Source organism: Bos grunniens, chromosome 29 (genome assembly GCF_055505025.1).
Source record: "Bos grunniens cultivar Pamir isolate PY7600 chromosome 29, Bosgru_T2T1.0, whole genome shotgun sequence".
Classification (NCBI taxonomy): domain Eukaryota; kingdom Metazoa; phylum Chordata; class Mammalia; order Artiodactyla; family Bovidae; genus Bos; species Bos grunniens.
This window is the reverse complement of record NC_141193.1, coordinates 27,719,745-27,747,518: the sequence shown is the minus strand read 5'-3', so window position 1 is coordinate 27,747,518 and position 27,774 is coordinate 27,719,745. Positions and strand designations below refer to the sequence as shown.

General features: G+C 39.5%; 1 protein-coding gene across 17 annotated transcripts in view; it reads right to left on the bottom strand.

Moving 5' to 3' along the window:
• Positions 1-27,774, bottom strand: part of NELL1 (neural EGFL like 1) — a 1,048,536-nt gene that overhangs the window by 225,911 nt on the left and 794,851 nt on the right. For 15 of the 17 annotated variants that reach the window (XM_086385555.1, XM_086385554.1, XM_086385551.1 and 12 more), the window contains one exon: positions 14,886-14,981. In XM_086385555.1, coding sequence (XP_086241681.1) covers positions 14,886-14,981 — 96 coding nt within the window. Of the gene's footprint in view, positions 1-10,639; positions 11,207-14,885; positions 14,982-27,774 lie in introns of those variants that run through there. The other 2 variants (XM_086385561.1, XM_086385564.1) reach the window with 2 other exon arrangements.

The following is a 27,774-nucleotide window of genomic DNA, read 5'->3' as shown; positions in this document are numbered from 1 at the left end:
CTCCTTAATTTGGCATTGGAAAAGACCCTGATGCTGGATGGCAAAAGAAGAGGGGGAGACAGAGGATGAGATGGTTTGATAGCATCAGCAACTCAATGGAGATGAATTTGAGCAAACTCCAGGAAATAGTGGAGGACAGAGGAGCCTGGCATGCTGCGGTCCAAGGGGTCGCAAGGAGTCTGACATGACTTGGTGACTGAACAACAACAATTTCATAGTCAGGTGATTCTCAATGGCTCTTCCATATTATATTGTTCTTCCCATCACTTCTCCATCTTAACCTCAAGAATCCTTTATACTGTTTCTGTGAGATTTTCCCCCATCTACCTTACTAGAATGTAAATATACCTGAGGGTTAAAGCAATTCTTACTTGTTTCTGTAATACCAGCCATCTCTTGATGACTAAATGTTGTGAATATCAGGCACACCACAAATATATTATTAAAAAGCACATGTTCTTTTTTAAATGAATTTATTTCTGGAGTCATGAAGCAAGGCTATTGTCTAAATAACTTGTTCATCAGTCACAGAATTTCTTCGAGCTTTATTTTCTATTCAGTACTATTTGCAGTTTAACTTCTATTTTTTCATTGAACAAAGTACATTCAATTGTAATTATCCTTCCCAAATTTAATTTTGCTCTTTTTTGCCCAAAGCTATCAATGCTTTTGACCCCAGGTCTTCTCATATTATTTTTTAGTTCTCCCTGGTATTTGTAACTCCACTAAGGGCCATCTGTAGATTTAATTAACTTGTTGAATCCTCCTTCTTCCAGATCATTAATGAAGTTGTTAAATAAGTCTGAGTGCAGTGCTTATCTCTATGGTATCTTGATGGTCCTTCAACCCCAATTATGTACTACATTTCCCTCTGCCGTTTCCTCTTATTTATATTCCCTTAGTCATTTCTCAAACCATTGAAAGGCCTACTTCCAAATCATTTAAAATTACATTTCAAATGAAATTTCATATGAAATAGCTCTTGGATTTTTTTAAAACCTGACTTAACTATCCTTAGTGGAAAGGCAATTTATGGCCCCAATTTTCATAACATCCTGAGAATTTAAAGAAATAATTCAGTTAACATATTAAATAATGCTCTATTGGTCTTTGAAATTAGATAGATACTCTACTTCCAAAGGGGAAATGTCTATCTTTCCAGGAAGCTTCTTCTAATATTTTTTTAGAGAGAATAATTGTCATGATATATAAATTAAATTACATCCCTTCCCCCAATCTTCTCTATTCTGAAAGAGAAATATATTTTATATCCTCCAATGCCTCATTCTTTCATTCTACTATTATTATATATACATTTCATCCATGGTTTATTTTGATTTTTCATCTATGAGTCAGAAACAATTTTAGAATTGAGGAGCTTAGTTCCAACTAAAGTTGCTAGATTAAATACTCACATCTCCCACTCCTTTCTCCATGAAACAGTAATAAAATAATATTAAAGGCACGTTATGAAGGACATAAACCCTCAAAAGCAAAGGACATTGGAGAAGAGTCACGAGCAATAGAATTCTGGAAGCTAAAAAAGAGATGGATGAGAGTTAACTAACTCCCTCAGAAGGCCTAAGAAAAATGATTCATAACCTGCAGTGGAGAAGACAGAAGAAGCCAGAAAGCAACGTGATTTACACCACAGAACACCGGAAGTGGTTGCATCAGCTGTCTCTGAAACTGCAGGGAATAGTGAGGCTAAGAGAAGAAAACTAATTGGAAAGATAAGTAATCAATTAAGATTCCTCAGAGATGCTCCCTCACCTCAGCCAGACTCCTGGCCTTCCTCCTGCCCCAGCAAAGACTGCAGTTTCCTTCTCAGCAGAAGGTACCACAGAAACCGGAAGGCAGCTGAGAGCAGAGACATTGCACGAAAAACAAGGGGATTCCGTGGAAATACATATACTGAGTTCTGAAACCCTTTGCCTTATCTATCCCCACCTGGCTCTTACAATGCTAGCATCCAAGTATAATTCTTTCAGAAATGTCACTGATCGCTTCCATTAGACTGGAAGGATCTTCTCAAAAAATCTCAATTGCTCAAAAGAATAAACTTAAAATCATTTATCAATATTACACATAGGTAAACTGAGTTTTCAACCAACTTCTAACACATCATTCATAAAAATGCACAGATAGCTAAGGTTACAAGATGTTTGAGAAAATATTTATGAAGAAAAGCTGCAGTTGAAACTGAAGTGAACAAGGGAAGATGGGGGCTGGAAATGGTGGGAGGAGAAAGAAAGGTGGAGAAAGAGAAGCAAAGAGTTCCAAATACTGCCCAGGTCTCTCTGGGCAGAGACCTGCAGTAGGATCACAGCTTTGAGAAAAATCTAAAAAAAAAAAAAAATCAGTGTGGGAAAAATTCAAGATATTGATTATAACTTGAAATAGGAAAGGGACTCACAGGGAGAGTCCAGGTTGGAGTTTACACCAAGAGGTGCCGGAAACCATTTCACGTTTTTCATCGAGAAAAGGATTTGATTATATTTGCCTTTTATAGGGATTATACTATGAAACAGAAAGAACACTCTTTCATGAAGAAAGAACAGGATGTGGGACCTGAAGACTTGCCCTCTGCTATCATTCCAAACAAAATCTAAATGATGATGGTTTCGACTAGGCAAAAGAATAGAGAAAAAACAAATAGATTGTGATGATTGATTGAATGGGAATACGAGGAGAAGAAAACCTCAAGGATAATTCTGATTACATATGATCTAAAAATACCAGGGATGAAGGTGTGTGATTGACAACAATAATTTTCTCATTCTTTCTAAGATATTATCTTGATGACAGTATTTTGGTTTTGTAGACTAATATAAAACTAAAAGAGATTCAAGTATCTTTATTCAAAAGATGTTTTGAGCAACTGTTGTGTGCCAAGTGTTGCCCCAGTCCCTGGAAACACAGTGGCAATAAGACAAAAAAAACTCTTGCCCCATGGAGTTTATATTCTGGCCAGGTAGTTGGACCACTCAAGAAAAGCATTACTGATGACAATACAACAGACAGAAAGGAAGAGCTATTTTAGTCAGGGCTGAGGGTCTTCCTGAGGAAGTAACACTTGAACACAAATCTGAATGATGTGAGGGAGCAGATCATGAAAATATTTAGAAGAACATTTCAAACAACCAAACTATAAGGAAAATATAACAGGAAAACAAGGGATTCAAGTAAGGATGCTTGAAATCCACCCCCTGAATGGTGAGGACAGAGAAATAACAAGGAGAAGAGCTGAGAGCACGTCGAGTCATGTTGATCACTATAAAGATTTTTACTTTTACTAAGGAAATGGGGAGCCGTGGAAGGTTTGAAGTAGAGAAATGACTGGATCTAATCTATGTTTCAGCATTATCGCCTTGACTACCATGTTATGATTACAAAGAGGAGACAGCTGTACAGCAGGGGACAGGAGAAGAGTTTAGAGGTTTTGGCCATAATCTATATTAAAGATAATGATGTCATGTGGAGAAGTGGTGGTAGTGATCATATGATGCTTGGATCCCAAATATATCTTGAAGGCAGAGCAAAGATTTAGATGTGCACTGCAAAAGAAAAAAGTCAAGGACAATTTCAAGATCTTGACCCAGAGAATGGGAAAGGGTAGATTTCATCACCAACTGGAATGAGGAAAACTATGGAAGGGATATTTTGAGAGGGAACAGATCAGGAGCATTCAAATAATTAGCTACCCTCAAAAATCAATCTTTTCCATTACAAGCACACCTTGTTATATGTACTTTGTTTTATTATGCTTTGCAGACATTGTCTTCTTTACAAATTGAAGGTGTGAGGCAACCCTGTGTCCAGCAAGCCTATTGGCATCATTTTTTTAAACTGCCTTTGCTTGCTCTATGTCTCTGTGTCACATTCTGGCGAATCTCAAAATATTTCAGACTGTTTCATTACTGTTAAATTTGTTACAGTGATCTGTGATCAGTGATTTTTGTTCCCTTTGAAAATTGTTTTACTGAAGTATGGTTGATCTACAATGTTTTGTTAATACAGCTATTTTTTATGTTACCGCTACAACTCACTGAAGATGATAGAATTTTTGAGTAACAGAGTATTTTTAACTAAGATACATGCAGTGTTTTTTGAGATATAATGCTATTGCACACTTAGTGAATGTGTGCTCAGTCGCTTTAGCTGTGTCCAACTCTGTGACCCTATGGACTATAGCCTGCCAGGCTCCTCTGTCCCTGGGATTCTCCAGGCAAGAATACAGGAGCGGGTTGCCATGCCCTTCTCCAGGGGATCTTCCCCACCCAGAGACTGAACCTGGGTCTCCTGCGTCTTCTCTTTTGCAGGTGGATTCTTTACCACTGAGCCACTGGGGAAGCCCTGCACAGTCAGTAGACTACCGTATAGTGTCAAATAACTTCTATATGCACGGGGAAACCAAAAGACTTATGTGACTTGCTTAATTTTGATAGTCCCTTCATTGCAGTGGCCTGGAATTTGAACCTGCAGTATCTTTGAGGTACACCTGTACTTTAGTTAATATCAGATATTGGTAATCATTGGTAATATTCATTGGAAGGACTGATGCTGAAGCTGAAACTTCAATACTTTGGCCTTCTGATGAGACGAACTGACTCATTTGAGAAGACCTTGATGCTGAGAAAGATTGAAGGTGGGAGGAGAAGGGGATGACAGAGGATGAGATGGTTGGATGGCATCACCGACTCAATGGACATCATGAATTTGAGTAGGCTCCAGGAGTTGGTGATGGACAGGGAAGCCTGGCATGTTGCAGTCCCTGGGGTCTCAAAGAGTTGGACATGACTGAGTGACTGAACTGAACTGGACTGATTGGTAATCAACACGTAAGTCTATATGTGTGTTGTAGGCAGAGATAAGATTAAGGCAGAAGCCATCAATAAGGTGCATTTCAGTGACCAGAGTAGTTTAGAATGAGCTGGGATTTGAAATGTCTGAGGAGGAGGAGGAGGAGGAGATAAAGCTGGAGAGGCAGGCAGAGGTCCAATCATGGAGGTCTTTAGATATCATGCTGTGGAAGATGGACTTTATCTTAAGCACTGAGGAGGTACTGAAAGGTTTTCTTAGCAAGATTAATAAAGTAATCTTCTAGAATCTCCCCTCATGGACTCAATCTTCTTGGCTAAAATTGCTGCCACACATAGATAACTTTAAGGTCTCTATAAAAATGGAGAATTCTTTAAAACCACATTAGTCTGCCAAGCTTGAAACTTCTTATCTTTTCAAACACCACCAAAATGAATGCATAGATACTGCTCTTTGATTCAACACATTTTGGACCCAAGGCAACATTTTCAGGCAACTACCTTTTCTAATCAGTGCATCCTGTTAGGAGAAAGTGATGCAAATTGCATGAGTTTATATTCTTTTTTGGTCAGGCTAGTGGCTTCAATCTGGTTTTTTCCACATGATCTACAGTGCATTAAGTATACTTGGATACAAACAATTCCTGGATACTAGTTACCAAGAAAAATTTGCAATTTCTGGGTTCCAGTTGGTCATATTTTCACAGAAGCCTGGATTTCCTTTCTGTTTAGCCATTGTGCTTCAAATTACAGGGGCTTTTGAATTTCCCAGGGCAGAGGATTAAAATGAGCCTACGAACTCAACTCCTGACTTTCACAGTTTAATACGTATGAGCTTGCCTGGAGGGGAGGAAAAACTGCTTGTCATCTAAATAGTCAGGAATTATTTTCTGCATTACTAACTAGACAGGTAATCCCTAATAGCTTTCATATATTTGATGGGGAATGTCAATTTATTAAAATGATTGGTGCCCTTCACTTTGCTTCCTGGGAGGCAAGCTGGGACAAAACTACTGGAAACACACAGAATTTCTATACAATAGTATTCTTATGAATGGTATGCTTGTTAATGACATTTTTCTCCTTCATCTTCAACATGATAAACATTCACTTAGGTCTCTTTTAAATGAGATTTCAACTGGAGTCATTATGACTTGTGATCCATAAAATGAAGAGACGGGACCATGTGAAATTTTGGGTCTTTGTGTATACTCATTCATATATTCATTTACTAAATATTTGTTGAATTCAAATGCAATAAGCTATTAAGACTGGACCTTTCCTTTGTTAGAGTTCTGATGCGTAATAATATGCCATGTTTCAAAGCTGAGTGCTAGACTACCTTTACAACGCTCAAAAATCAGCTGTGCCTACATTAACTATTAACCACTCTCCAACTCTGTAAACAAAGACCTAGAAATTCAAGCAAGGGACGGCAATGAGGCCAGAAGTGAGGACTTGGTTAGAGAGAGCTACCTGGCATGCTTCCAGTTTCAGGTCACCCTCTCTTTTTTTTTCTCAGGAGCAGGAGGTAAGAATATCCACTGTAAACTCATCCCAGGGTGACAGTCTTCAAGCTTAATCTAGAAATATCCCCTCCATGGTTAGGTACTTGCTGCTGCTGCTAAGTCGCTTCAGTCGTGTCCGACTTTTTGCGACCCCAGAGATGGCAACGTACCAGGCTCCCCTGTCCCTGGGATTCTCCAGGCAAGAACACTGGAGTGGGTTGCCATTTCTTTCTCCAATGCATGAAAGTGAAAAGTGAAAGTGAAGTCGCTCAGTTGTGTCCGACCCTCAGCGACCCCATGGACTGCAGCCTTCCAGGTTCCTCCATCCATGGGATTTTCCAGGCAAGAGTACTGGAGTGGGGTGCCATTGCCTTCTCTGGGTTAGGTACCTAGCAAATGGTATTTGAATTCTGCTTTAAGAGTCTAAATGTTAATGCCTGGGTCTGAGGCTGCCTCGGTCATAAAGTAGAGAATTTAAAAAAAGAACACCTTAAGAGAGAATTTCACTTGGAGTGAAGGAGGGGGAAAGTATCTCCTTTCCTGAAATCCTACAAAAGAGCTTCAGAGCATCACCGGAATCATGTTAATCTTGCAGAGCAAGGGAGCCACAAGAGAGAAGTGGCCTTTCACAAGCTCAGAGCTACAGAAAGATGAAAGGACTGTCATGCCAAGGGAACTTTATTTGGATGTCCCTCGTGACCAAAGACCCTCACCAGAGCACTTCACCGAAGACGAACTGGCAACTACATAGCTCTTATCCAGAGGGCCTCGATGCTACAAAACCACTGTACTGGATACAGGAGATCTTATTCTCTTTCCCATAAAATTATCTCACCTAGGGTAAGAGTCTTGACACATAGGCATTTTACAATACAATACTGAAAGAGAAAAGGCCAAGTGCCTCATCTCCGTACTGCAGACTTCTCAGACTGGCAGGCTGATGAGTGCAGTGTGCCAGGCACTGTACCACACGCTTTAAGTAGACTATCTCATTTCACCTCACAGTAATATTATACAGTAAGTAAAACTGCTAAAAATCCTGTTTGTAGTGGCAAACTGAGGCTTAGAAACATTGTATTACATATATATTACTGAATATTGAAAGTTGCTCAGTCATGTCTGTGGGACCAGACATGAATGGGACCCTGTGAACTATACAGTCCATGGAATTCTCCAGGCCAGAATACTGGAGTGGGTAGCCTGTCCCTTCTCCAGGGGGTCTTCCCAACCCAGGGATTGAACCCAGGTCTTCTGCATTGCAGGAGGATTCTTTACCAGCTGAGCCACATGGGAAGCCCATTACAAACACACACACACACACACATATATATATATAAAACCTCCTGAGAGTCCCTTGGACAGCAAGGAGATCAAACTAGTCAATCTTAAGGGAAATCAACCTTGAACACTCAGTGGAAGGGTTGATGCTGAAGCTGAAACTCCAGCATTTTGGTCATCTGATGCAAACAGTTGACACATGAGAAAAGTCCTGGACACTGCAAAGACTGAGGGCAGAAGGAGAAGGCATCAGAGGATGAGATGGCTGGATGGCATCACCGATGCAATGGCCATGAGTTTGAGCACACTCCGGGAGATGGTGAGGGACAGGGAGGCCTGACATGCTGTAGTCCATGGGGTCACAGAGTCAGACACGACTAGGTGACTGAACAACAGCAACATGGATAACCAATACCAATCCAATACCACAGATTCTGGTAAACACACTATACTATATGTGCATGCTCGGTCATGTCCAACTCTTGCAGCCTATGGAATGTAGCCTCCCAGGCTCCTCTTATCCATGGAATTTTTCAGACAAGAAAACTGGAATGGGTTTCCATTTTCCTCTTCGAGAGGGTCTTTCCCACCCAGGGATTGAACCTCCTTCTCCTGTGTCTCTTGCATTGGGAGGCATATTCTTTACTACGAGCGCCACCTGAGAATCCCTTGGCAAATAGTGGAGTTCAACTAAAATTGAGCTAAAATGACTGTAAAGACTGTGCTCTTACTCCTATTTTTATATATTTTTCTTCTCACCTTAGGTGCAACAAAGATGTTGAAAGGCATATATAAATCAGTGCGCATAATCAAGTGGGAGATTATGGTTTATTGCTCACAGAGGAACATAATTTATTTAGCCTTGCACATTATCTGTTATGTTTAATTGCCCTTGAAAGCAGGTAATGTGATCAAGAGGCAACAGATTATTGGCAAGTGTATAAAATCTGGATTCAGTCATTCATGGGTGAGAACCTCAATTCCACTACTGACTGGCTTGAGTAACACTTATACCCACCCTCATATATGTTCCCAAGGGTGGGACTAGCTTTTCCTCATAAGAAATAACAAGTGCAAAAGGTCTGGACTCATTATCCATGGGTAATAAGCTGACGCAAGTTTCACTTCACAGAGGCTAAATAATTCATGGTGGCAGATCTCACAGCAGAACACAGGTTTCTGTCCTTCCATCTAGAATTCTTTACACTCTCCCAGGCTGCATCTTTGTAGTCCAAATCATGGTTTGTGAACCAAAGGCAACGTTCCCTACAGTTATACTTGAAATAACTTGAAAATTTGCTCTGTACTATGGAGATGAGAATGAAAAATGGTTTCAGGTATTTTTCCAGATGTCTGAAACCCTGTAAAACGGTAAGCCTGGCAGGACCATGAAGAGGGTTTTCAAATAGCTCCAAGGAGTTCTGAGCGTTCAGAGCTCCATTTTGGAGCCATAGAGAAGTGCATCAGATCTTTAACTCAATATCTCCATCACAGCTGGAAAACTAATATGGAGTGGATGGAATTAAGATGAGGAGGGGAGTAAGATACTAGAAGTTCAGCAACTGAACCCAAGACTGAGCTACTTTAAATATGAATGACCTTAGTGTTAGCAGAGGTGGACTCCTCCCAGCCTCCACTGCAATGCCTCTCCTCTGTCATTCTCTTTTTTCCTGGAAATATTCACTGCAGGGAATAGTTCTCAAACAGATTTATACTCATATCACTTTAATAAAAATGTTAAGAGTATCTACATCCATCCTCGATGGGTTCAATTGGGTGGGCAAACTCTCAACTCCTGGTTTGTTTCATTCATTTGATTAGTCACTAAGTTGTGTCTGACTCTTTGTGACCCCATGAACCATAGCCACCAGGCTTCTCTGTTCGTGGGATTCCCCAAGCAAGAATACTGGAGTGGGTAAGAATTCCCTTCTCCAAGGGATCTTCCTGACCCAGGGATTGAACCCACCACATTGGCAGGGGAGTTCTTTACCACTGAGCTACCTGAGAAACCCAACTCCAGGTACTTCTTTTTATATGATGTCACAGAAGTCCTGCTTACTCTTTTCTGGGCATCTATTAGCTACATAACAATAGCGCAACATTAATAATAGAAGCCTCCATTTGCTGAGCATGCATCATGTATGTGCCATATAACCTGAGAAAACTCACCCTGAGAAAAGTTAAATAACTCTCTAACTGCTATGAATTTGCACTCATTCTCCTCCCAAATGCCCTGCCCACGGTCCTGTGATACCCTGCAAGAAAATATTCTCTTCTCCATTTAGAAAATGGAGTTATTATCCACACTCGAAAAGATTCAAACATGTTCTCCAAAACAAAGTTGGGCAGAGTGATAGCAAATAAATGAAGAATTTGCCTGCAGTGCAGGAGTCTCAGGACATGGGTTCTATCCCTGGGTCAGGAAGATCCCCTGGAGGAGGGCATGGCAACCCACTCCAGTATCCTTGCCTGGAGAGTCCCATGAACAGAGGAGCTTGGCGGGTTGCAGTCCATGGAGCTTGGCGGGCTGCAGTCCATGGGGTTGCAAAAGTCAAATACGACTGAAGTGACTTAGCATGAACACTTGGTAGAGTTCCATCAAAATTGAGGCAAAATGTAAAATTTGGAAGAATAGACAAATTACTGTTTCTGACCATTCTTTTTACTTGGTAGATGGACCATATGCTCAAGGTAAACTATTGCCCTCTGTCTACCTACCTACAGGGTTCTGAAGCACAGGGAAAGAATAGAATAATTATCCTGCAGAAAGTCATTTTCCTTTAGGAAAGGCAAAACGTCGACAGTCTCTGAGAAAAATGAAGATCCTTTTCATGAGTTTTAAGTTTTCTTTATGTTAATCTTTTAAAAAATCATTTCTTATTATAAACATAATTTATAATTATTGTAGAAAATTAGAAATTTCATATAAACTAAATAGAAAAAAGCAACCCCTAGAATTAATATCACAAATGGACAATGCTATTCAACTTCTTCGCTATTTATTAATTTTCAAGAAATAGACTCATAGATACAGGGAACAAACTAGTGGTTCCCCAGTGGGAGAGAATTGGGGCAAGGGCAGGAAAGGTAAAGGAGATTTAAAGGTACAAACCACTAGGTATAAAATAAATGAATGACCAAAACGATCTCCAGCACAGAGAATACAGTCAATATTTTATAGTAGCTTTGTATGGAGTAGTCTATCAATATGTCAAATTACTATGCTGCGCAACTGAAACCAATAAAACATTGTAAATCAGCTATACTTCAAAAAAAAAAAAAAAGAATTTTCTAATTACAGCAAACCTAAAGTAATTCTAAAAATCCTGAAGAAATGCTTTACAAAATGTGTTCTGTCTCTTAGAAAAGCTTATAATTTTATTAGTAGACAGACAGATATATATATTTAAAAGTGCTACATCTATTTCAGAACTTGTCAGGATGGGTGACTCTGCCTCCCTGGGGTATTTGGCAATGTCAGGAGACATCTTCGATTGAACGGCTGGGGGTAGGTTCCTAATGGTATTTAGTGGGTAGAGTCCAGCGATACAGCTAAAAATCCAACAATGCATAGGACAGCCCTCTGAAACAAAGAATTATCTGTCCAAAATGTTAATAACGTCAAGGTGAAGAACCCATTCACTAGACAAGCTTGACAACTGAGGTTGAATCTCTTTGTTGCTTGCAACTTTACTTCATAGAGGAGGATACTATGCTATTTTACGGTAAGTAACATATCTCTGAATTTAGTATAACTCTTTGATATTATATTTGAGAAGTCTCTAGGACAACTTTGGATTATTTCATCTGGTCCTCTGTTCGGCTACATCAGTGTGGCATGATATCCTTTTAGCTCTCTAGGATGACAAAGAGATTTCACTCATGGACCTTTTCCATCCTGAGAGTAATACAAATACTCTTCCTAGGTCTCCACTCATCTCTCTGTACACATCGCCATGTTAGATTTGAAACCAAGTCAAGACCAAGCGCACAGAGAAGGATCAAAGGGTAGGAGAGAGGAGGGAACACAGGACGTTGTCCAGAAACCAAGGCAGGTGAAGTGTTTGCTTATCTTGAGTGGGGTGATGAAAAGTTTAAGTTTACTAAAATCTTATCAATATAAAATAAATGCAGAGCTGTTCATCTCTGTGTTACACATCAAACATGAGTGTGATTTTCAACTTCATTATATTTCAGATATGCATTTTATGATTTAGTTGAATACACTTGAATTCTGAAAGGCTATCACAAACAATGAATAAAGCCAACAACAGGAGGCAAGGGCAAAGAAAATATTTTAAAAACTAAACATAAGTAGATTCTAAATAGCTCAAATGGGACCATTTAATTAGCCATAAAATTAAAATCAAATAAAACATTTAGTGTAATCATGCCATAAGACATTGACAATGCATTTACATTTCTCCTTTGCACCTGTGTCTCACCACATCTAGCATCACTATTCAAAGGCAAGTGGAATTATTTAATGTTTACTGCTAATAGTGAGCATGGCAAAATAATTCCAACATGATACGATGCAGTTTTTAAAGAGTCCCATAATTCACATAGATCCCTTGCACATAATCGATTGGAAAAATATGTACTTTATCCAAAAGATCTCCTGGAATTAGAATACTGGTCAACATGGTTTTGCTACAAATGGAAGTTAATATCACATATATAGAAACCTTATTCTATTTTTTTTTCTTTACTGCAACTGTATACATTTTCAAGAGTAAGTAATTCTCAATCTCTACTTTAATATTCTTCTAGGAACCTATAACCTGCCAATGTCTGTCTGTCTTTTGCCTCTGGTCTTGATTTTCTCCTTTACCTTGATATTTTCTGTTCCACATTATGGACCAGAATGTAAGTACTGATTCAATCAGCCACTTATTGAGGAGAGGAAAGTACAGAGGTCAAATCAGCAAGCCATGAGAAACCATAATTAATTCTTCCTGGGCTGACACTGACTCAGCTCTGGTCTAAGATCAATGCTGTCCTCCAATTCTTTATGAAGTAAAAAGAAGAACTGCACAGTGGATTCTCTGATTAAATATCACCGTGACAATATAATAATGACTGGTTTATAACAAGCAAACTGAGGTGCTTGATGAAAGTATAAATTCATGGACCCTCCCCGACATATTCACCAGGAACCCAGATTTTATAGGAAGTTCATGCATTATCCCTTTGGAACACACGCAAGGGTTTATAATGTAGTTTGTGGAAGACAAGTTGAGTTTTATTCTCAATTCTAATACTGACTCCATAGAACTGCAGAAGTTACTTAATCTACCCACGCTTTTATCTGCCATCTACAAAGTGGGCATAATAATGTCTATCTCTTTTGTTTGTTCTAAATACTAAAATACTCCCTTAAAAGACATAATGCATAATTAGTACATGATAAATGGTATATCATTAGTAATATTAAAAATCCATCATCAACAATATTATATCATCATCACCATTCTGTCTCCATTAATTCCTATATTCTATAATGATTTAAGAAACGCATAGCAGTTTTAGAGCAAATAATGAGGAAGTTTTACTTTAATGGCTTTTATTTTTTTAATTTTGCTGTTGCTAAGTCGTTTCAGTTGTGTCCGACTCTGTGCAACCCCATAGACAGCAGTCCATAGGCTCCACTGTCCCTGGGATCCTCCAGGCAAGAACACTGGAGTGGGTTGCCATTTCCTTCTCTGATGCATGAAAGTGAAAAGTGAAAGTGAAGTCGCTCAGTCATGTCCTACTTTTAGCGACCCCATGGACCACAGCCCACGAGCCTCCTCCGTCCATGGGATTCTCCAGGCAAGAGTACTGGAGTGGGGTGCCATTGCCTTCTCCGTTTATTTTAGAAAACCTAATTAAAATCTGATGTACTACAATAAGGGCCTATGGGCTAAGCTCCTTTGCTTTTGACAAGAATCCTTCAGTTCCACATGGCAATTCTCGTCTGCTCAGAGGCAGAACTTGGCTCTTTTATACGTCTTTTTTAAAAGACAAGTCAAGTAACTTTTACTTAATAAATATGATCTAATTTGTTGATAATTATCACAAAACATGGGAACAATAATACACATTGTAGATTTCCTTGTTGAATAATGTATGTAGTTAAATTTTGACTCTTTTTAAAAGGATCAGGCTGCGTTAGAAATACACAGGCAGTACAATGTAATATGTCAAACAAGTTGGGGGATAATAAACATGCTAATTTAAAAAATTAGCATCTAAATTCAGAAACCTTTAACATGAAGGAAAGGAAGCAAGAGCTTTGCACAGATCTTTGGCATTAGATGAAAACATACTCCCCTCATCTAATAAAAAGCATGGTGACCACAGCATTATATTTCTGTTTTTCTAAGCTGTACTGTGAGAATGTCCAGTTGAGTGTGATATTCCAGACTTAGAAAAACATAACACAGTGATTTTAGCCTAATGAAACTCATGGGGAAATACACTGAAATATTCACTTTCACAAGGCATAAACAAACCTCTTGTTTGCACTGATACATACATACTGGTACATTGGCATTGAATACCAATTTCATTAACATACAGGAGGACTTCTTCAATTGATAAAAGAACTGGATTTCACCAAATACTGCCCAGTGTAAATACTACATTTATAGAAAGCTGCACATAACGGACTCTTATTAATAGTAACTGGCTTATAATATCAGGTCCATGAATGATAACGTTCTTAGTAAACCACTGTTAGAATAAAATCGCAAGCACACCAATAAACCTGCTGCTGGAGTTATTTAATGCGCTATTACTCAAGGAGTATGTGGTTCGAATTTACATTCCGTGGACACAGCAGATTGTTACAGCTCTAGTGGTTGCCTGTGTTGCTACCCAATAGATGATAAGTGGGGCAGGTCAGTTCGTCAGGCTTTATATCTGCTGCTGCTGCTGCTAAGTCACTTCATTCGTGTCCGACTCTGTGCAACCCCAGAGATGGCAGCCCACCAGGCTCCCCTGTCCCTGGGATTCTCCAGGTGAGAACACTGAAGTGGGTTGCCATTTCCTTCTCCAGGCTTTATATCTAATTAGTACTAAAATGCACACTGCAAATGGTAGCAGGGAAAAGATTCGACTTTGCTAAATTAGACACAGTGGAGAGAGGGCAGATGAAGTTCTGTTTTCAGAGGGAGGATGTCTATGACACAGTAATCAAAAGGTACTCAGCTTTGGGAGAGCCGCATCCACCAACACGATGCAATGTATCAGGTCAATCCACAGTACTACAGTCCTAGAGAAAGAGCTTCCTTACCTTTCTCGCAGTGGCTTCCTGTGAACCCAGAAGGACAGATACATTTGTTGGGAGCCATGCATGTTCCACCGTATCTGCAGCCTTCTTCACAGAATGCTGTCACAAAAAAAAAAAAAAAAAAAAGAGAGAGAGAGAGAGATTTCTCTTAGATAAAACAGCAATAAGGAAATTCATAGTAAATAGCTGCTGCTGCTGCCAAGTCGCTTCAATCATGTCCGACTCTGTGCGACCCCAGAGACGATAGCCCACCAGGCTCCCCCGTCCCTGGGATTCTCCGGGCAAGAACAATGGAGTGGGATGCCATTTCCTTCTCCGGTGCATGAAAGTGAAAGTGAAGTCACTCAGTCATGTCCGACTCCTAGCGACTCCATAGACTGCAGCCTACCAGGCTCCTCCATCCATGGGATTTGCCAGGCAAGAGTACTGGAGTGAGTTGCCATTGCCTTCTCCGATAGTAAACAGCAGGGTTATTGAAACAATTCTTTGTTACACAGGGAATACATATCATTGGTGACACATGTAAAAGTTTCAGTATACAAAAAACAAATAAATATAATAATACCTATTTCACTTTTACATACAATCCATTGAAATAATGGATGTAAAGTACTTGATGCTAAACAGGAGCTAGTATGAAGAGGCATTAGGATTGCTGTTAATATGACTATTGATACACTTGAAATCAAAGAATATATTGAAGAACTAGAAAAACAGAGTTGGGATAAAGATGAAGGCATTTAATATATTATTTTATAGATACTCTTTTTACTATGCATTTTTATTACAATAAAAACATTTTTACATTGTTAAACTATTTTCAGTAGTCAATACAATTTCTAAAAACATAATAAAGTTAACTAATTGCTTAATTTTGAATATTTAAGATGTTTCCAACATTTCTATAATAAAAACAATGTCCTGTCCTTATAGAAAAAAATGCATAACATGTTTTGAATTATTCCTTTAGGGAAAATGCCTCAATGGAAACATGCTAAAGATGGGTGGACTTCACTTAGCTTTTTGATAAGAATTGTGAAGTCATCCTAACCCCATCTCAGCACTACCCTGCTAACCTTCCCAGACCAGATTACACACTAGCAGAGCATAGCCCATAAAACTTTCCTCTGAAGTATTAAAAATAAATTTTATTTATGAATAATTGGTCATCATCACCTCTTCCATCAATTAGATTGCAAGACCAATCATCAGTTCAGTTAAGTTCATTCACTCAGTCGTGTCCAGCTCTTTGTGATCCCATGAATCGCAGCACAACAGGCCTCCCTGTCCATCACCAATTCCCGGAGTTCACTCAAACTCATGTCCATAGAGCCGGTAATACCATCCAGTCCTCTCATCCTCTGTCGTCCCCTTCTCCTCCTGCCCCCAATCCCTCCCAGCATCAGAGTCTTTCCCAATGAGTCAACACTTTGCATGAGGTAGCCAAAGTATTGGAGTTACAGCTTTACCATCAGTCCTTCCAATGAACACCCAGGGCTGATCTCATTTAGAATGGACTGGTTGGATCTCCTTGCAGTCCAAGGGACTCTCAAGAGTCTTTTCCAACACCACAGTTCAAAAGCATCAATTCTTCAGCATTCAGCTTTCTTCACAGTCCAACTCTCACATCCATACATGACTAATGGAAAAACCATAGCCTTGACTAGATGGACCTTTGTTGGCAAAGTAATGTCTGCTTTTGAATATGCTATCTAGGTTGGTCATAACTTTCCTTCCAAGGAGTAAGCATCTTTTAATTTCATGGCTTCAATCACCATCTGCAGTGATTTAGGAGCCCCCCCCCCAAAAAAAAATTAAGGCTGACACTGTTTCCACTGTTTCCCCATCTATTTCCCATGAAGTGATGGGACCAGATGCCATGATCTTCATTTTCTGAATGTTAAGCTTTAAGCCAACTTTTTCACTCTCCTCTTTCACTTTCATCAAGAGGCTTTTTAGTTCCTCTTCACTTTCTGTCATAAGGGTGGTGTCATCTGCATATCTGAGGTTACTGATATTTCTCCCGGCAATCTTGATTCCAGCTTGTGCATCTAAAATGGACTGGAATGGGTAAATTTAATTCAGATGACCATTATATCTACTACTGTGGGCAGGAATCCCTTAGAAGAAATGGAGTAGCCATTATGGTCAACAAAAGAGTCCAAAATGCAGTACTTGGATGCAATCTCAAAAATGACAGATGATCTCTGTTCGTTTCCAAGGCAAACCATTCAATATCACAGTAATCCAAGACTATGCCCCAACCAGTAATGCTGAAGAAGCTGAAGTTCAATGGTTCTATGAAGACCTACAAGACCTTTTAGAACTAACAACCCCAAAAGATGTCCTTTTCATTATAGGTGACTGGAATGCAAAAGCAGGAAGTCAAGAAATACCTGGAGTGATGGGCAAATTTGATCTCGGAATATGGAATGAAGCAGAGCAAAGGCTAATAGAGTTTTGCCAAGAGAATGCACTGGTCATGGCAAACATGCTCTTCCAACAACACAAGAGAAGACTCTACACATGGACATCACCAGATGGTCAACACCGAAATCAGATTGATTATATTCTTTGCAGCCAAAGATGGAGAAGCTCTATACAGTCAGCACAAACAAGACCAGGAGCTGACTGTGGCTCAGATCAGGAACTCCTTATTGCCAAATTCAGACTTACATTGAAGAAAGTAGGGAAAACCACTAGACCACTCAGGTATGACCTAAATCTGTATGCAGGTCAGGAAGCAACAATTAGAACTGGACATGGAACAACAGACTGGTTCCAAATAGGAAAAGGAGTACGTCAAGGCTGTATATTGTCACCCTGCTTATTTAACTTATATGCAGAGTACATCATGAGAAAAGCTGGACTGGAAGAAACACAAGCTGGAATCAAGATTGCCGGGAGAAATATCGAAAACCTCAGATATGCAGATGACACCACCCTTATGGCAGAAAGTGAAGAGGAACTCAAAAGCCTCTTGATGAAAGTGAAAGTGGAGAGTGAAAAAGTTGGCTTAAAGCTCAGCATTCAGAAAATGAAGATCATTGCATCCGGTCCCATCACTTCATGGGAAATAGATGGGGAAACAGTGTCAGACTTTATTTTTCTGGGCTCCAAAATCACTGCAGGTGGTGACTGCAGCCATGAAATTAAAAGACGCTTACTCCTTGGAAGGAAAGTTATGACCAACCTAGACAGCATATTCAAAAGCAGAGACATTACTTTGCCAACAAAGGTCTGTCTAGTCAAGGCTATGGTTTTTCCTGTGGTCATGTGTGGATGTGAGAGTTGGACTGTGAAGAAGGCTGAGCGCCGAAGAATTGATGCTTTTGAACTGTGGTGTTGAAGAAGACTCTTGAGAGTCCCTTGGACTGCAAAGAGATCTAACCAGTCCATTCTGAAGGAGATCAGCCCTGGGATTTCTTTGGAGGGAATGATGCTAAAGCTGAAACTCCAGTACTTTGGCCACCTCATGCGAAGAGTTGACTCATTGGAAAAGACTCTGATGCTGGGAGGGATTGGGGGCAGGAGGAGAAGGGGACAACAGAGGATGAGATGGCTGGATGGCATCACTGACTCGATGGATGTGAGTCTGAGTGAACTCCGGGAGTTGGTGATGGACAGGGAGGCTTGGTATGCTGCGATTCATGGGGTCACAAACAGTCGAACACAACTGAGCAACTGAACTGAACTGATACAGTGGAAGTGAGAAATAGAATTAAGGGGCTAGATCTGATAGAGTGTCTGATGACTATTGATGGAGGTTCATGACATTGTACAGGAAGCAGTGATCAAGACCATCCCCAAAAAAAAGAAATGCAAAAAGGGAAAATGGTTGGCTGAGGAGCCCTTACAAATAGCTGTGAAAAGAGGAGAAAAAAAAGCAAAGGAGAAAAGGAAAGATATAAGCATCTGAATGCAGAGTTCCAAAGAATAGTAAGGAGAGATAAGAAAGCCTTCCTCAGCGATCAATGCAAAGAAATAGAGGAAAACAACAGAATGGGAAAGACTAGAGATCTCTTCAAGAAAATTAGAGATACCAAGGGAACATTTCATGCAAAGATGGGCTCGATAAAGGACAGAAATGGTATGGACCTAACAGAAGCAGAAGATATTAAGAAGAGATGGCAAGAATACACAGAAGAACTGTACAAAAAAGATCTTCATGACCAAGATAATCACGATGCTGCGATCACTGACCTAGAGCCAGACATCCTGGAATGTGAAGTCAAGTGGGCCTTAGAAAGCATCACTATGAACAAAGCTAGTGCAGGTGATAGAATTCCAGTTGAGCTACTTCAAATCCTGAAAGATGATGCTGTGAAAGTACTGCACTCAATATGCCAGCAAATTTGGAAAACAGCAGTGGCCACAGGACTGGAAAAGGTCAGTTTTCATTCCAATCCCAAAGAAAGGCAATGCCAAAGAATGCTCAAACTACAGCACAATTGCACTCATCTCACACACTAGTAAAGTAATGCTCAAAATTCTCCAAGCCAGGCTTCAGCAATACGTGAACCATAAAATTCCAGATGTTCAAGCTGGTTTTAGAAAAGGCAGAGGAACCAGAGATCAAATTGCCAGCATCCACTTCATCATGGAAAAAGCAAGAGAGTTCCAGAAAAACATCTATTTCTGCTTTATTGACTATGCCAAAGCTTTTGACTGTGTGGATCACGATAAACTGGAAAATTCTTCAAGAGATGGGAATACCAGACCACCTGAACTGCCTCTTGAGAAACCTATATGCAGGTAAGGAAGCAACAGTTAGAACTGGACATGGAACAACAGACTGGTTTGAAATAGGAAAAGGAGTACGTCAAGGCTGTATATAGTCACCCTGCTTATTTAACTCATATGCAGAGTACATCATGAGAAATGCTGGGCTAGAAGCACAAGCACAAGATGCGTCATGGCAAGTACTATTACCTGATTACTTCTGCTCTATATGGTACCACAGTCTCAGAATCTAAGCACACAGTAGATGCCCAAAAAGTACTTGCTGAATGAATTAGCCTGTATCCTGCAGGATGTTCTGACAGAAAAACTCCAGTTCTAACAATTGTGCAATACTTCCATCCAAATACCTTACTGTAAAACCTTGCTGGATAACCAATAATTTCATGTTCTAAATGTACACAATTTCTCATGAATGAAGACAACTGCAAATTGTTAACACAGAATTTCTTTTATTTACATGAGAGTTCAGTGAGAAAATGCTTTTTTTTTTAATTTTTAATTGGTATTAAAAAATGTCACCCTGGAAAAAGCCTCATGGATATATTTTGCCATCATCACATAAATAATATGAATCTAATTTTTTTTTTTAAAGTAAAGGATTTATTGTAATCTGCTTACAGTCCTTTGCAAAGACAGACATATGTTTTTGCATAAAGATATAAATTGCTTCATTTTAAACTAATTTAGTGTGGTTTTTTTAATTATATGAAGAAGTTTTGGTGAATTATGAATTGTACCAAACCAAGATTTTAAAGAGCAATATGGTACAAAAGTAAGAGCAGACAGACAATCTGGACTGGGACAGGCATTCAACAGTGGATTTAGAATATGGCTTTGCTGTTTACTCAAGCAAAGTTACCCGGAGACACACAAAGAGTCAGTAACTTTGTTAATACAAAAAGCTGATGCAGACTGTCTCCATCCCAAACCCGGTTACGTCGAAATTCTGATTTCATAAAAAGTCAGTCTGAGTTAAAAGCTGCTCTTATGAAGCGACTTCTTTCCCAGAAACCCCCCAGTCCGCATGCGGCGTATTTACCACCTTCCAAGTGTGCCTTTCATATTGCTGTGCATGTAAGTTGACTGTGTTGAAAGATCTGCCTATAAATTAAATTCCTGAAATTGCAAATTATGTAAGAAAACACTCCTCTGTCTGAGTGCAGCTTTCACAGGTTTCCCCTTGCATAAGGCAGGTGTCTTCTGAGAGACAGGGTAATGTTGCCTGTATGGTGAACCCTGGAGAAAAGGGTCGATCCCAGTGCTTGAATCTAATTTTTATAAGCCCTATTATGTCTTTAGATCATTGAATGCTAGTTCAACTACATAGAACTTCTCACAATATTGTCATTTTCCACATCATTTAAAGTCCTTTGGATGATTTAACATTCTGCAGCTTAGTAACTAATTGTGAGCTCCTTTGCTTCTGCCAGAGGATGTACAGTGGGTACCTTGGTTTTCAAATACCATTTCTTATATCCTGCATCTCAGTACCCTGTGACTAAGAAAACACTGGTTTAGGCAATATCTGCCTTAAGTATGTTCATAAGAAACTAAAAAATACACCAATATATACACAAACGTATAAAATCTCTCATTCCCCATATCACACTTGTGGGATCTGGTGACAAACATTTCAAGTAAGATACTGAGAGTAGTGCTCTGCTTCAAAGTTAATAACAGAACAGGAAAAAAATTTTACAAGCTAAAAATTACAGAAACCTGGTTAATGAAAGTTTCAAGTGGCACACAAAGGAGGCAGGGGCTTGAAGGTAAGCTTGGGTTTCTTTGTGGCACAAAGAGCATTTGATCCAGATCTGTTTATACACATGTGCACGCATGTGCCCACACACACACACACACATGTGCACACTCAAACACAGAGCAGCAGACCTGATTAGGAGACTTGTTTCTGTTTTATAATATGTGTGTGCTTTTGATTTACTCATCTCCTAAATAGAAACGATATTAGGAGCTTCTATAAAGAAAGCATGATATGTTTGTGATGTCCGAAAAATGTACAGATATAATAAACAGAGTGCTATGAGGATGAAATGAGTCAATATTTGTAAGGGACTTAAAATAATGTTTGGCAAACAGGGTTATGTATTCTGTTAAATAAAACCAACTGCTAGTGATACTGTTAGGACTGTAAATACGGACCAGGAACAAAGGTCCTAATACCCAGAAAATATAAACCCAACCTACAAGATGTTCAGCTTCACCAAGTGGGTTTCAGGCATTCATTGTTCTTCGTGCTTGATTTAGTTTCTCCTAAGAGTATCACGATGGTGTGATCACTGACCTAGAGCCAGACATCCTGGAATGTGAAGTCAAGTGGGCCTTAGAAAACATCACTATGAACAAAGCTAGTGGAGGTGATGGAATTCCAGTTGAGCTATTCCAAATCCTGAAAGATGATGCTATGAAAGTACTGCACTCAATATGCCAGCAAATTGGGAAAACTCAGCAGTGGCCACAGGACTGGAAAAGGTCAGTTTTAGTTCCAATCCCAAAGAAAGGCAATGCCAAAGAATGCTCAAACTACTGCACAATTGCACTCATCTCACACGCTAGTAAAGTAATGTTCAAAATTCTCCAAGCCAGGCTTCAGCAATATGTGAACCATGAACTTCCTGATGTTCAAGCTGGTTTTAGAAAAGGCAGAGGAACCAGAGATTAAATTGCCAACATCCGCTGGATCATTGACAAAGCAAGAGAGTTCCAGAAAAACATCTATTTCTGCTTTATTGACTATGCCAAAGCCTTTGACTGTGTGGATCACAATAAACTGTGGAAAATTCTGAAAGAGATGGGAATACCAGACCAACTGATCTGCCTCTTGAGAGATTTGTATGCAGGTCAGGAAGCAACAGTTAGAACTGGACATGGAAGAACAGACTGGTTCCAAGAAGGAAAAGGAGTTCGTCAAGGCTGTATATTGTCACCCTGTTTATTCAACTTCTATGCAGAGTACATCATGAGAAACGCTGGACTGGAAGAAACACAAGCTGGAATCAAGATTGCCAAGAGAAATATCAATAACCTCAGATATGCAGATGACACCACCCTTATGGCAGAAAGTGAAGAGGAACTAAAAAGCCTCTTGATGAAAGTGAAAGAGGAGAGTGAAAAAGTTGGCTTAAAGCTCAACATTCAGAAAATGAAGATTATGGCATCCAGTCCCATCACTTCATGGCAAATAGATGGGGAAACAGTGGAAACAGTGTCAGACTTTATTTTTCTGGGCTCAAAAATCACTGCAGATGGTGACTGCAGCCATGAAATTACTCCTTTGAAGGAAAGTTATGACCAACCTAGATAGCATATTCAAAAACAGAGACATTACTTTTCCAACAAAGGTTCTCTAGTCAAGGGTATGGTTTTTCCTGTGGTCATGTGTGGATGTGAGAGTTGGACTGTGAAGAAGGCTGAGCACTTAAGAATTGATGCTTTTGAACTGTGGTGTTGGAGAAGACTCTTGAGAGTCCCTTGGACTGCAAGGAGATCCAACCAGTCCATTCTGAAGGAGATCAGCCCTGGGATTTCTTTGGAAGGAATGATGCTAAGGCTGAAATTCCAGTACTTTGGCCTCCTTATGCAAAGAGTTGACTCATTGGAAAAGACTCTGATGCTGGGAGGGATTGGGGACAAGAGGAGAAGGGGACGACAGAGGATGAGATGGCTGGATGGCATCACTGACTCGATGGACGTGAGTCTCAGTGAACTCTGGGTGTTGGTGATGGACAGGGAGGCCTGGCGTGTTGTGATTCATGGGGTCACAAAGAGTCAGACACGACTGAGCGACTGATCTGATCTGACCTGAAGAGTAGTAGCATGGAAACATCGGATTGTTGTTTATCAGTCGCTAAGTTGTGTCTGACTCTTTCTGATCCCATGGACTGCAGGATACCAGTCTTCTTTGTCCTTCACTGTCCCTGGAGTTTGCTCAAATTCATGTCCACCATTGAGGTGGTGATGCTATCTAGCCATCTCATCATCTGTCAGTTTCTTCTCCTTTGGCCCTCAATCTTTCCCAGCATCACTGTCTTTTCTGATGAGTTGGTTCTTCACATCAGGTGGCCAAATTACTGGATCTTCAGCTTTAGCATCAGTCCTTCCAATGAATATTCAGGGCTGTTTTCCTTTAGGATTGACTGGTTTGTTTTCCTTGCTGTCCAAGTGACTCTGTACAGTCTTCTCCAGCAACACAACTAAAAAGCATCAATTCTCTTGCATTCAGCCTTCCTTATGGTACAGCTCTCACATCCATACATGACTAATGGAAAACCATAGCTTTGACTACATGGACCTTTGTTGGCAAAGTAATGTCTTTACTTTTTAATTTACTGTCTAGGTTTGTCATAGCTTTCCTTCCAAGGAGCAAGTGTCTTAATTTCATGGCTGCAGTCACCATTCACAGTGATTTTTGAAGCCCAAGAAAATAAAGTCTGTCACTGCTTCCACATTTTCCCCATCTATGTGTCATTAAGTGACAGGACTGGATGCCATGATCTTAGTTTTTTGAATGTTGAGTTTTAAGCCAGCTTTTTCACTCTCCTCTTTCACTGTCAAGAAGCTCTTTAGTTCTTCTTCACTTTCTGCCATTAGAGTGGTATCATATGTATCATATAGGTGTTATTATTTATGTTATATGTTAACATATTTGAAATGAGTATGTAATATGCAACATATTTATGTTGTTATTATCCAAATAAAAATGGTGAAACGGGGGCTCTGACATCAAGTGCCACTGTAAGGCTGCACAGACAGTAAGCTGCAGAGCCAGGGTTCAAAGTCTTCTTTGCCTTCAAAGTCATGTAGATCACAGATATTCAATGACATTAAAAACTCATGCCTGACTTCAGGGTCTACTACAAAGCCACAGTCATCAAGACAGTATGGTACTGGCACAAAGACAGGAATATAGATCAGTGGAACAAAATAGAAAGCCCAGAGATAAATCCACGCACCTATGGATACCTTATCTTTGACAAAGGAGGCAAGAATATACAATGGAGAAAAGACAATCTCTTTAACAAGTGGTACTGGGAAAACTGGTCAATCATTTGTAAAAGAGTGAAACTAGAACACTTTCTAACACTATACACAAAAATAAACTAAAAATGGATTAAAGATCTAAATGTAACCAGAAACTATAAAACTTCTAGAAGGGAACATAGGCAAAATACTCTCCAACATAAATCACAGCAGGATCCTCTATGACCCACCTCCCAGAATATTGGAAATAAAAGCAAAAATAAACAAATGGGACCTAATTAAACTTAAAAGCTCTTGCACAACAAAGGAAACTATAAGCAAGGTGAAAAGACAGCCTTCAGAATGGGAGAAAATAATAGCAAATGAAGCAACAAACAACTAATCTCAAAAATATACAAGCAACTCCTGAAGCTCAATTCCAGAAAAATAAATGACCAAATCAAAAAATGGGCCAAAGCCCTAAACAGACATTTCTCCAAAGAAGACATACAGATGGCTAACAAACACATGAAAAGATGCTCAACATCACTCATTATCAGAGAAATGCAAATCAAAACCACAATGAGGTACCATTTCATGCCAGTCAGAATAGCTGCTATCCAACAGTCTATAAGCAATAAATGCTGGAGAAGGTGTGGAGAAAAGGGAACCCTCTTACACTGTTGGTGGGAATGCAAACTAGTACAGCCACTATGGAGAACAGTGTGAAGATTCCTTAAAAAACTGGAAATAGAACTGCCTTATGACCCAGCAATCCCACTGCTGGGCATACATACCAAGGAAACCAGAATTGAAAGAGACACATGTACCCCAATGTTCATTGCAGCACTATTTATAATAGCCAGGATATGGAAGCAACCTAGATGCCCATCAGCAGATGAATGGATAAGAAAGCTGTGGTACATATACACAATGGAGTATTACTCAGCCATTAAAAAGAAGACATTTGAACCAGTTCTAATGAGGTGGATGAAACTGGAGCCTATTATACAGAGTGAAGTAAGCCAGAAGGAAAAACACCAATACAGTATATACTAACACATATATATGGAATTGAGAAAGATGGTAACGATAACCCTGTATGCGAGACAGCAAAAGAGACACAGATGTATAGAACAGTCTTCTGGACTCTGGGAGAGGCGAGGGTGGGATGATCTGAGAGAAATAGCACTGAAATATGTATAATATCGTATGTGAAATGAATCGCCAGTCCAGGTTCGATGCATGATACAGGGTGCTCGCGGCTGGTTCACTGGAATGACTGAGAAGGATGGTATGGGGAGGGAGGTGGGAGGGAGGTTCAAGATGGGGAACACGTGTACACCCATGGTGGATTCATGTCAATGTATGGCAAAACCAATACAATATTGTAAAGTAATTAGCCTCTAATTAAAATAAATAACTTTATATTAAAAAATAAAAAATATATATAAAACTTGAATCTGTAATTATACTTCCCTTTGTTATTAATTTACTACCAGGGGAGATATTAGATCAGATCAATTCTTAAATGGTATGATTCAGTTTTTGAAAGGACTCTTTCACTTCTGCAAGAAAATAAATTTTAAAATTCAAAATTAAGGGAGTTTAACCACAGAAAGATTGCTTTTATGTTTAAAAAAGTCTCAGCATGTGAAACGAAACTTGGACTTTAAAAAAGGAACAGAATGAGAAGGTGGGTTTGAAGATACCAGGTTTGTGGATGCCCAGTATCATCATCATGGGCTCACTATGACAAAAATTCTTTTATGTAAATAAAAAGAATAGCTCTTCAAATTCTAAACACTTGGAATGATCCTATGAAAGTATAACTGGCATATATTTAGTTGCTAGGGACACTCTGTATTCTGAAAAAATAAGGAAACATACAAGTTTCAACACCATCTGGTAGAAGTTAGCCCTTGTCCCTCCCTCCTGGTTTCCTTGAAGTATCATCTTCATTAAGCTCACTTCTGCTCCCTCTTTTCCTGCTTTGCTCATTCTGTCCCTGGGGAGGTAGGGAGATGTATTCCACTGGCAAACTAGGAAACTATATATATCAGGACGATGCTTCTAGGGTGAGAAAAACAGCAGGATGGGCTGAGAAAGAGTGCATGATTAGGAAAAAAAAAACTGCTCCATTTTTAGTTTTATTTTAGATGATGAGTTACAAGGTATAAATTTCATTATTGAAAATAACGATCAAACTATCTAAATAAATAAATGCTAGCCACCATGGACTAATAGTTACAAAGTGTCATGGATCAAAGATTATACTAATTTGATTATATGCACCTAAATTCCAAAGGTGGGGAGAAAATAAAATAATTAAGATCTGGTCATGCTCAGCAAAAATCCACACCTACCCAGCTTCTCTCTTGGGAGTGAGCTGACTTCAGTTCAGTTCACTCACTCACTAGTGTCCAACTCTTTGTGACCCCACGGACTACAGCACATAAGGCCTCCCTGTCCATCAACAACTCCTGTAGTTTACACAAACTTGTGTCCATCAAGTCGGTGATGCCATCCAACCATCTCATCCCGCTATCTGCTTCTCCTCCCACCTTCAATGCTTCCCAGCATCAGCGTCTTTTCAAATGAATCAGTTCTTTGCATCAGGTGGCCAAAGTATTGGAGTTTGAACTTCAGCATCAGTCCTTCCAATGAATATTCAGGACTGATTTCCTTTAGGATGGACTGGTTGAATCTCCTTGTAGTCCAAGGGATTCTCAAGAGTCTTCTCCAACACCACAGTTCAAAAGCATCCATTCTTTGGTGCTCTGTTTTCTTTATAGTCCGACTGTCACATCCATACATGACTACTGAAAAAACTATAGCTTTGACTAGATGGATATTTGTTGGCAAAGGAATGTCTCTCCCTTTGAATAAACTGTCTAGGTTGGTCATAGCTTTTCTTCCAAGGAGTAAGTGTCTTTTAATTTCATCTGCAATGATTTTGGAACCCCAAAAATTAAAGTCTGACACTGTTTCCATTGTTTCCCAATCTATTTGCCATGAAGTGATGGGACCAGATGCCGCAATCTTAGTTTTCTGAATGTTGAGTTTTAAGCCAAATTTTCACTCTCCTCTTTCACTTTCATCAAGAGGCTCTTTAGTTCTTCTTTACTTTCTGCCATAGGGTGGTGTCATCTGCATATCTGAGGTTATTGAT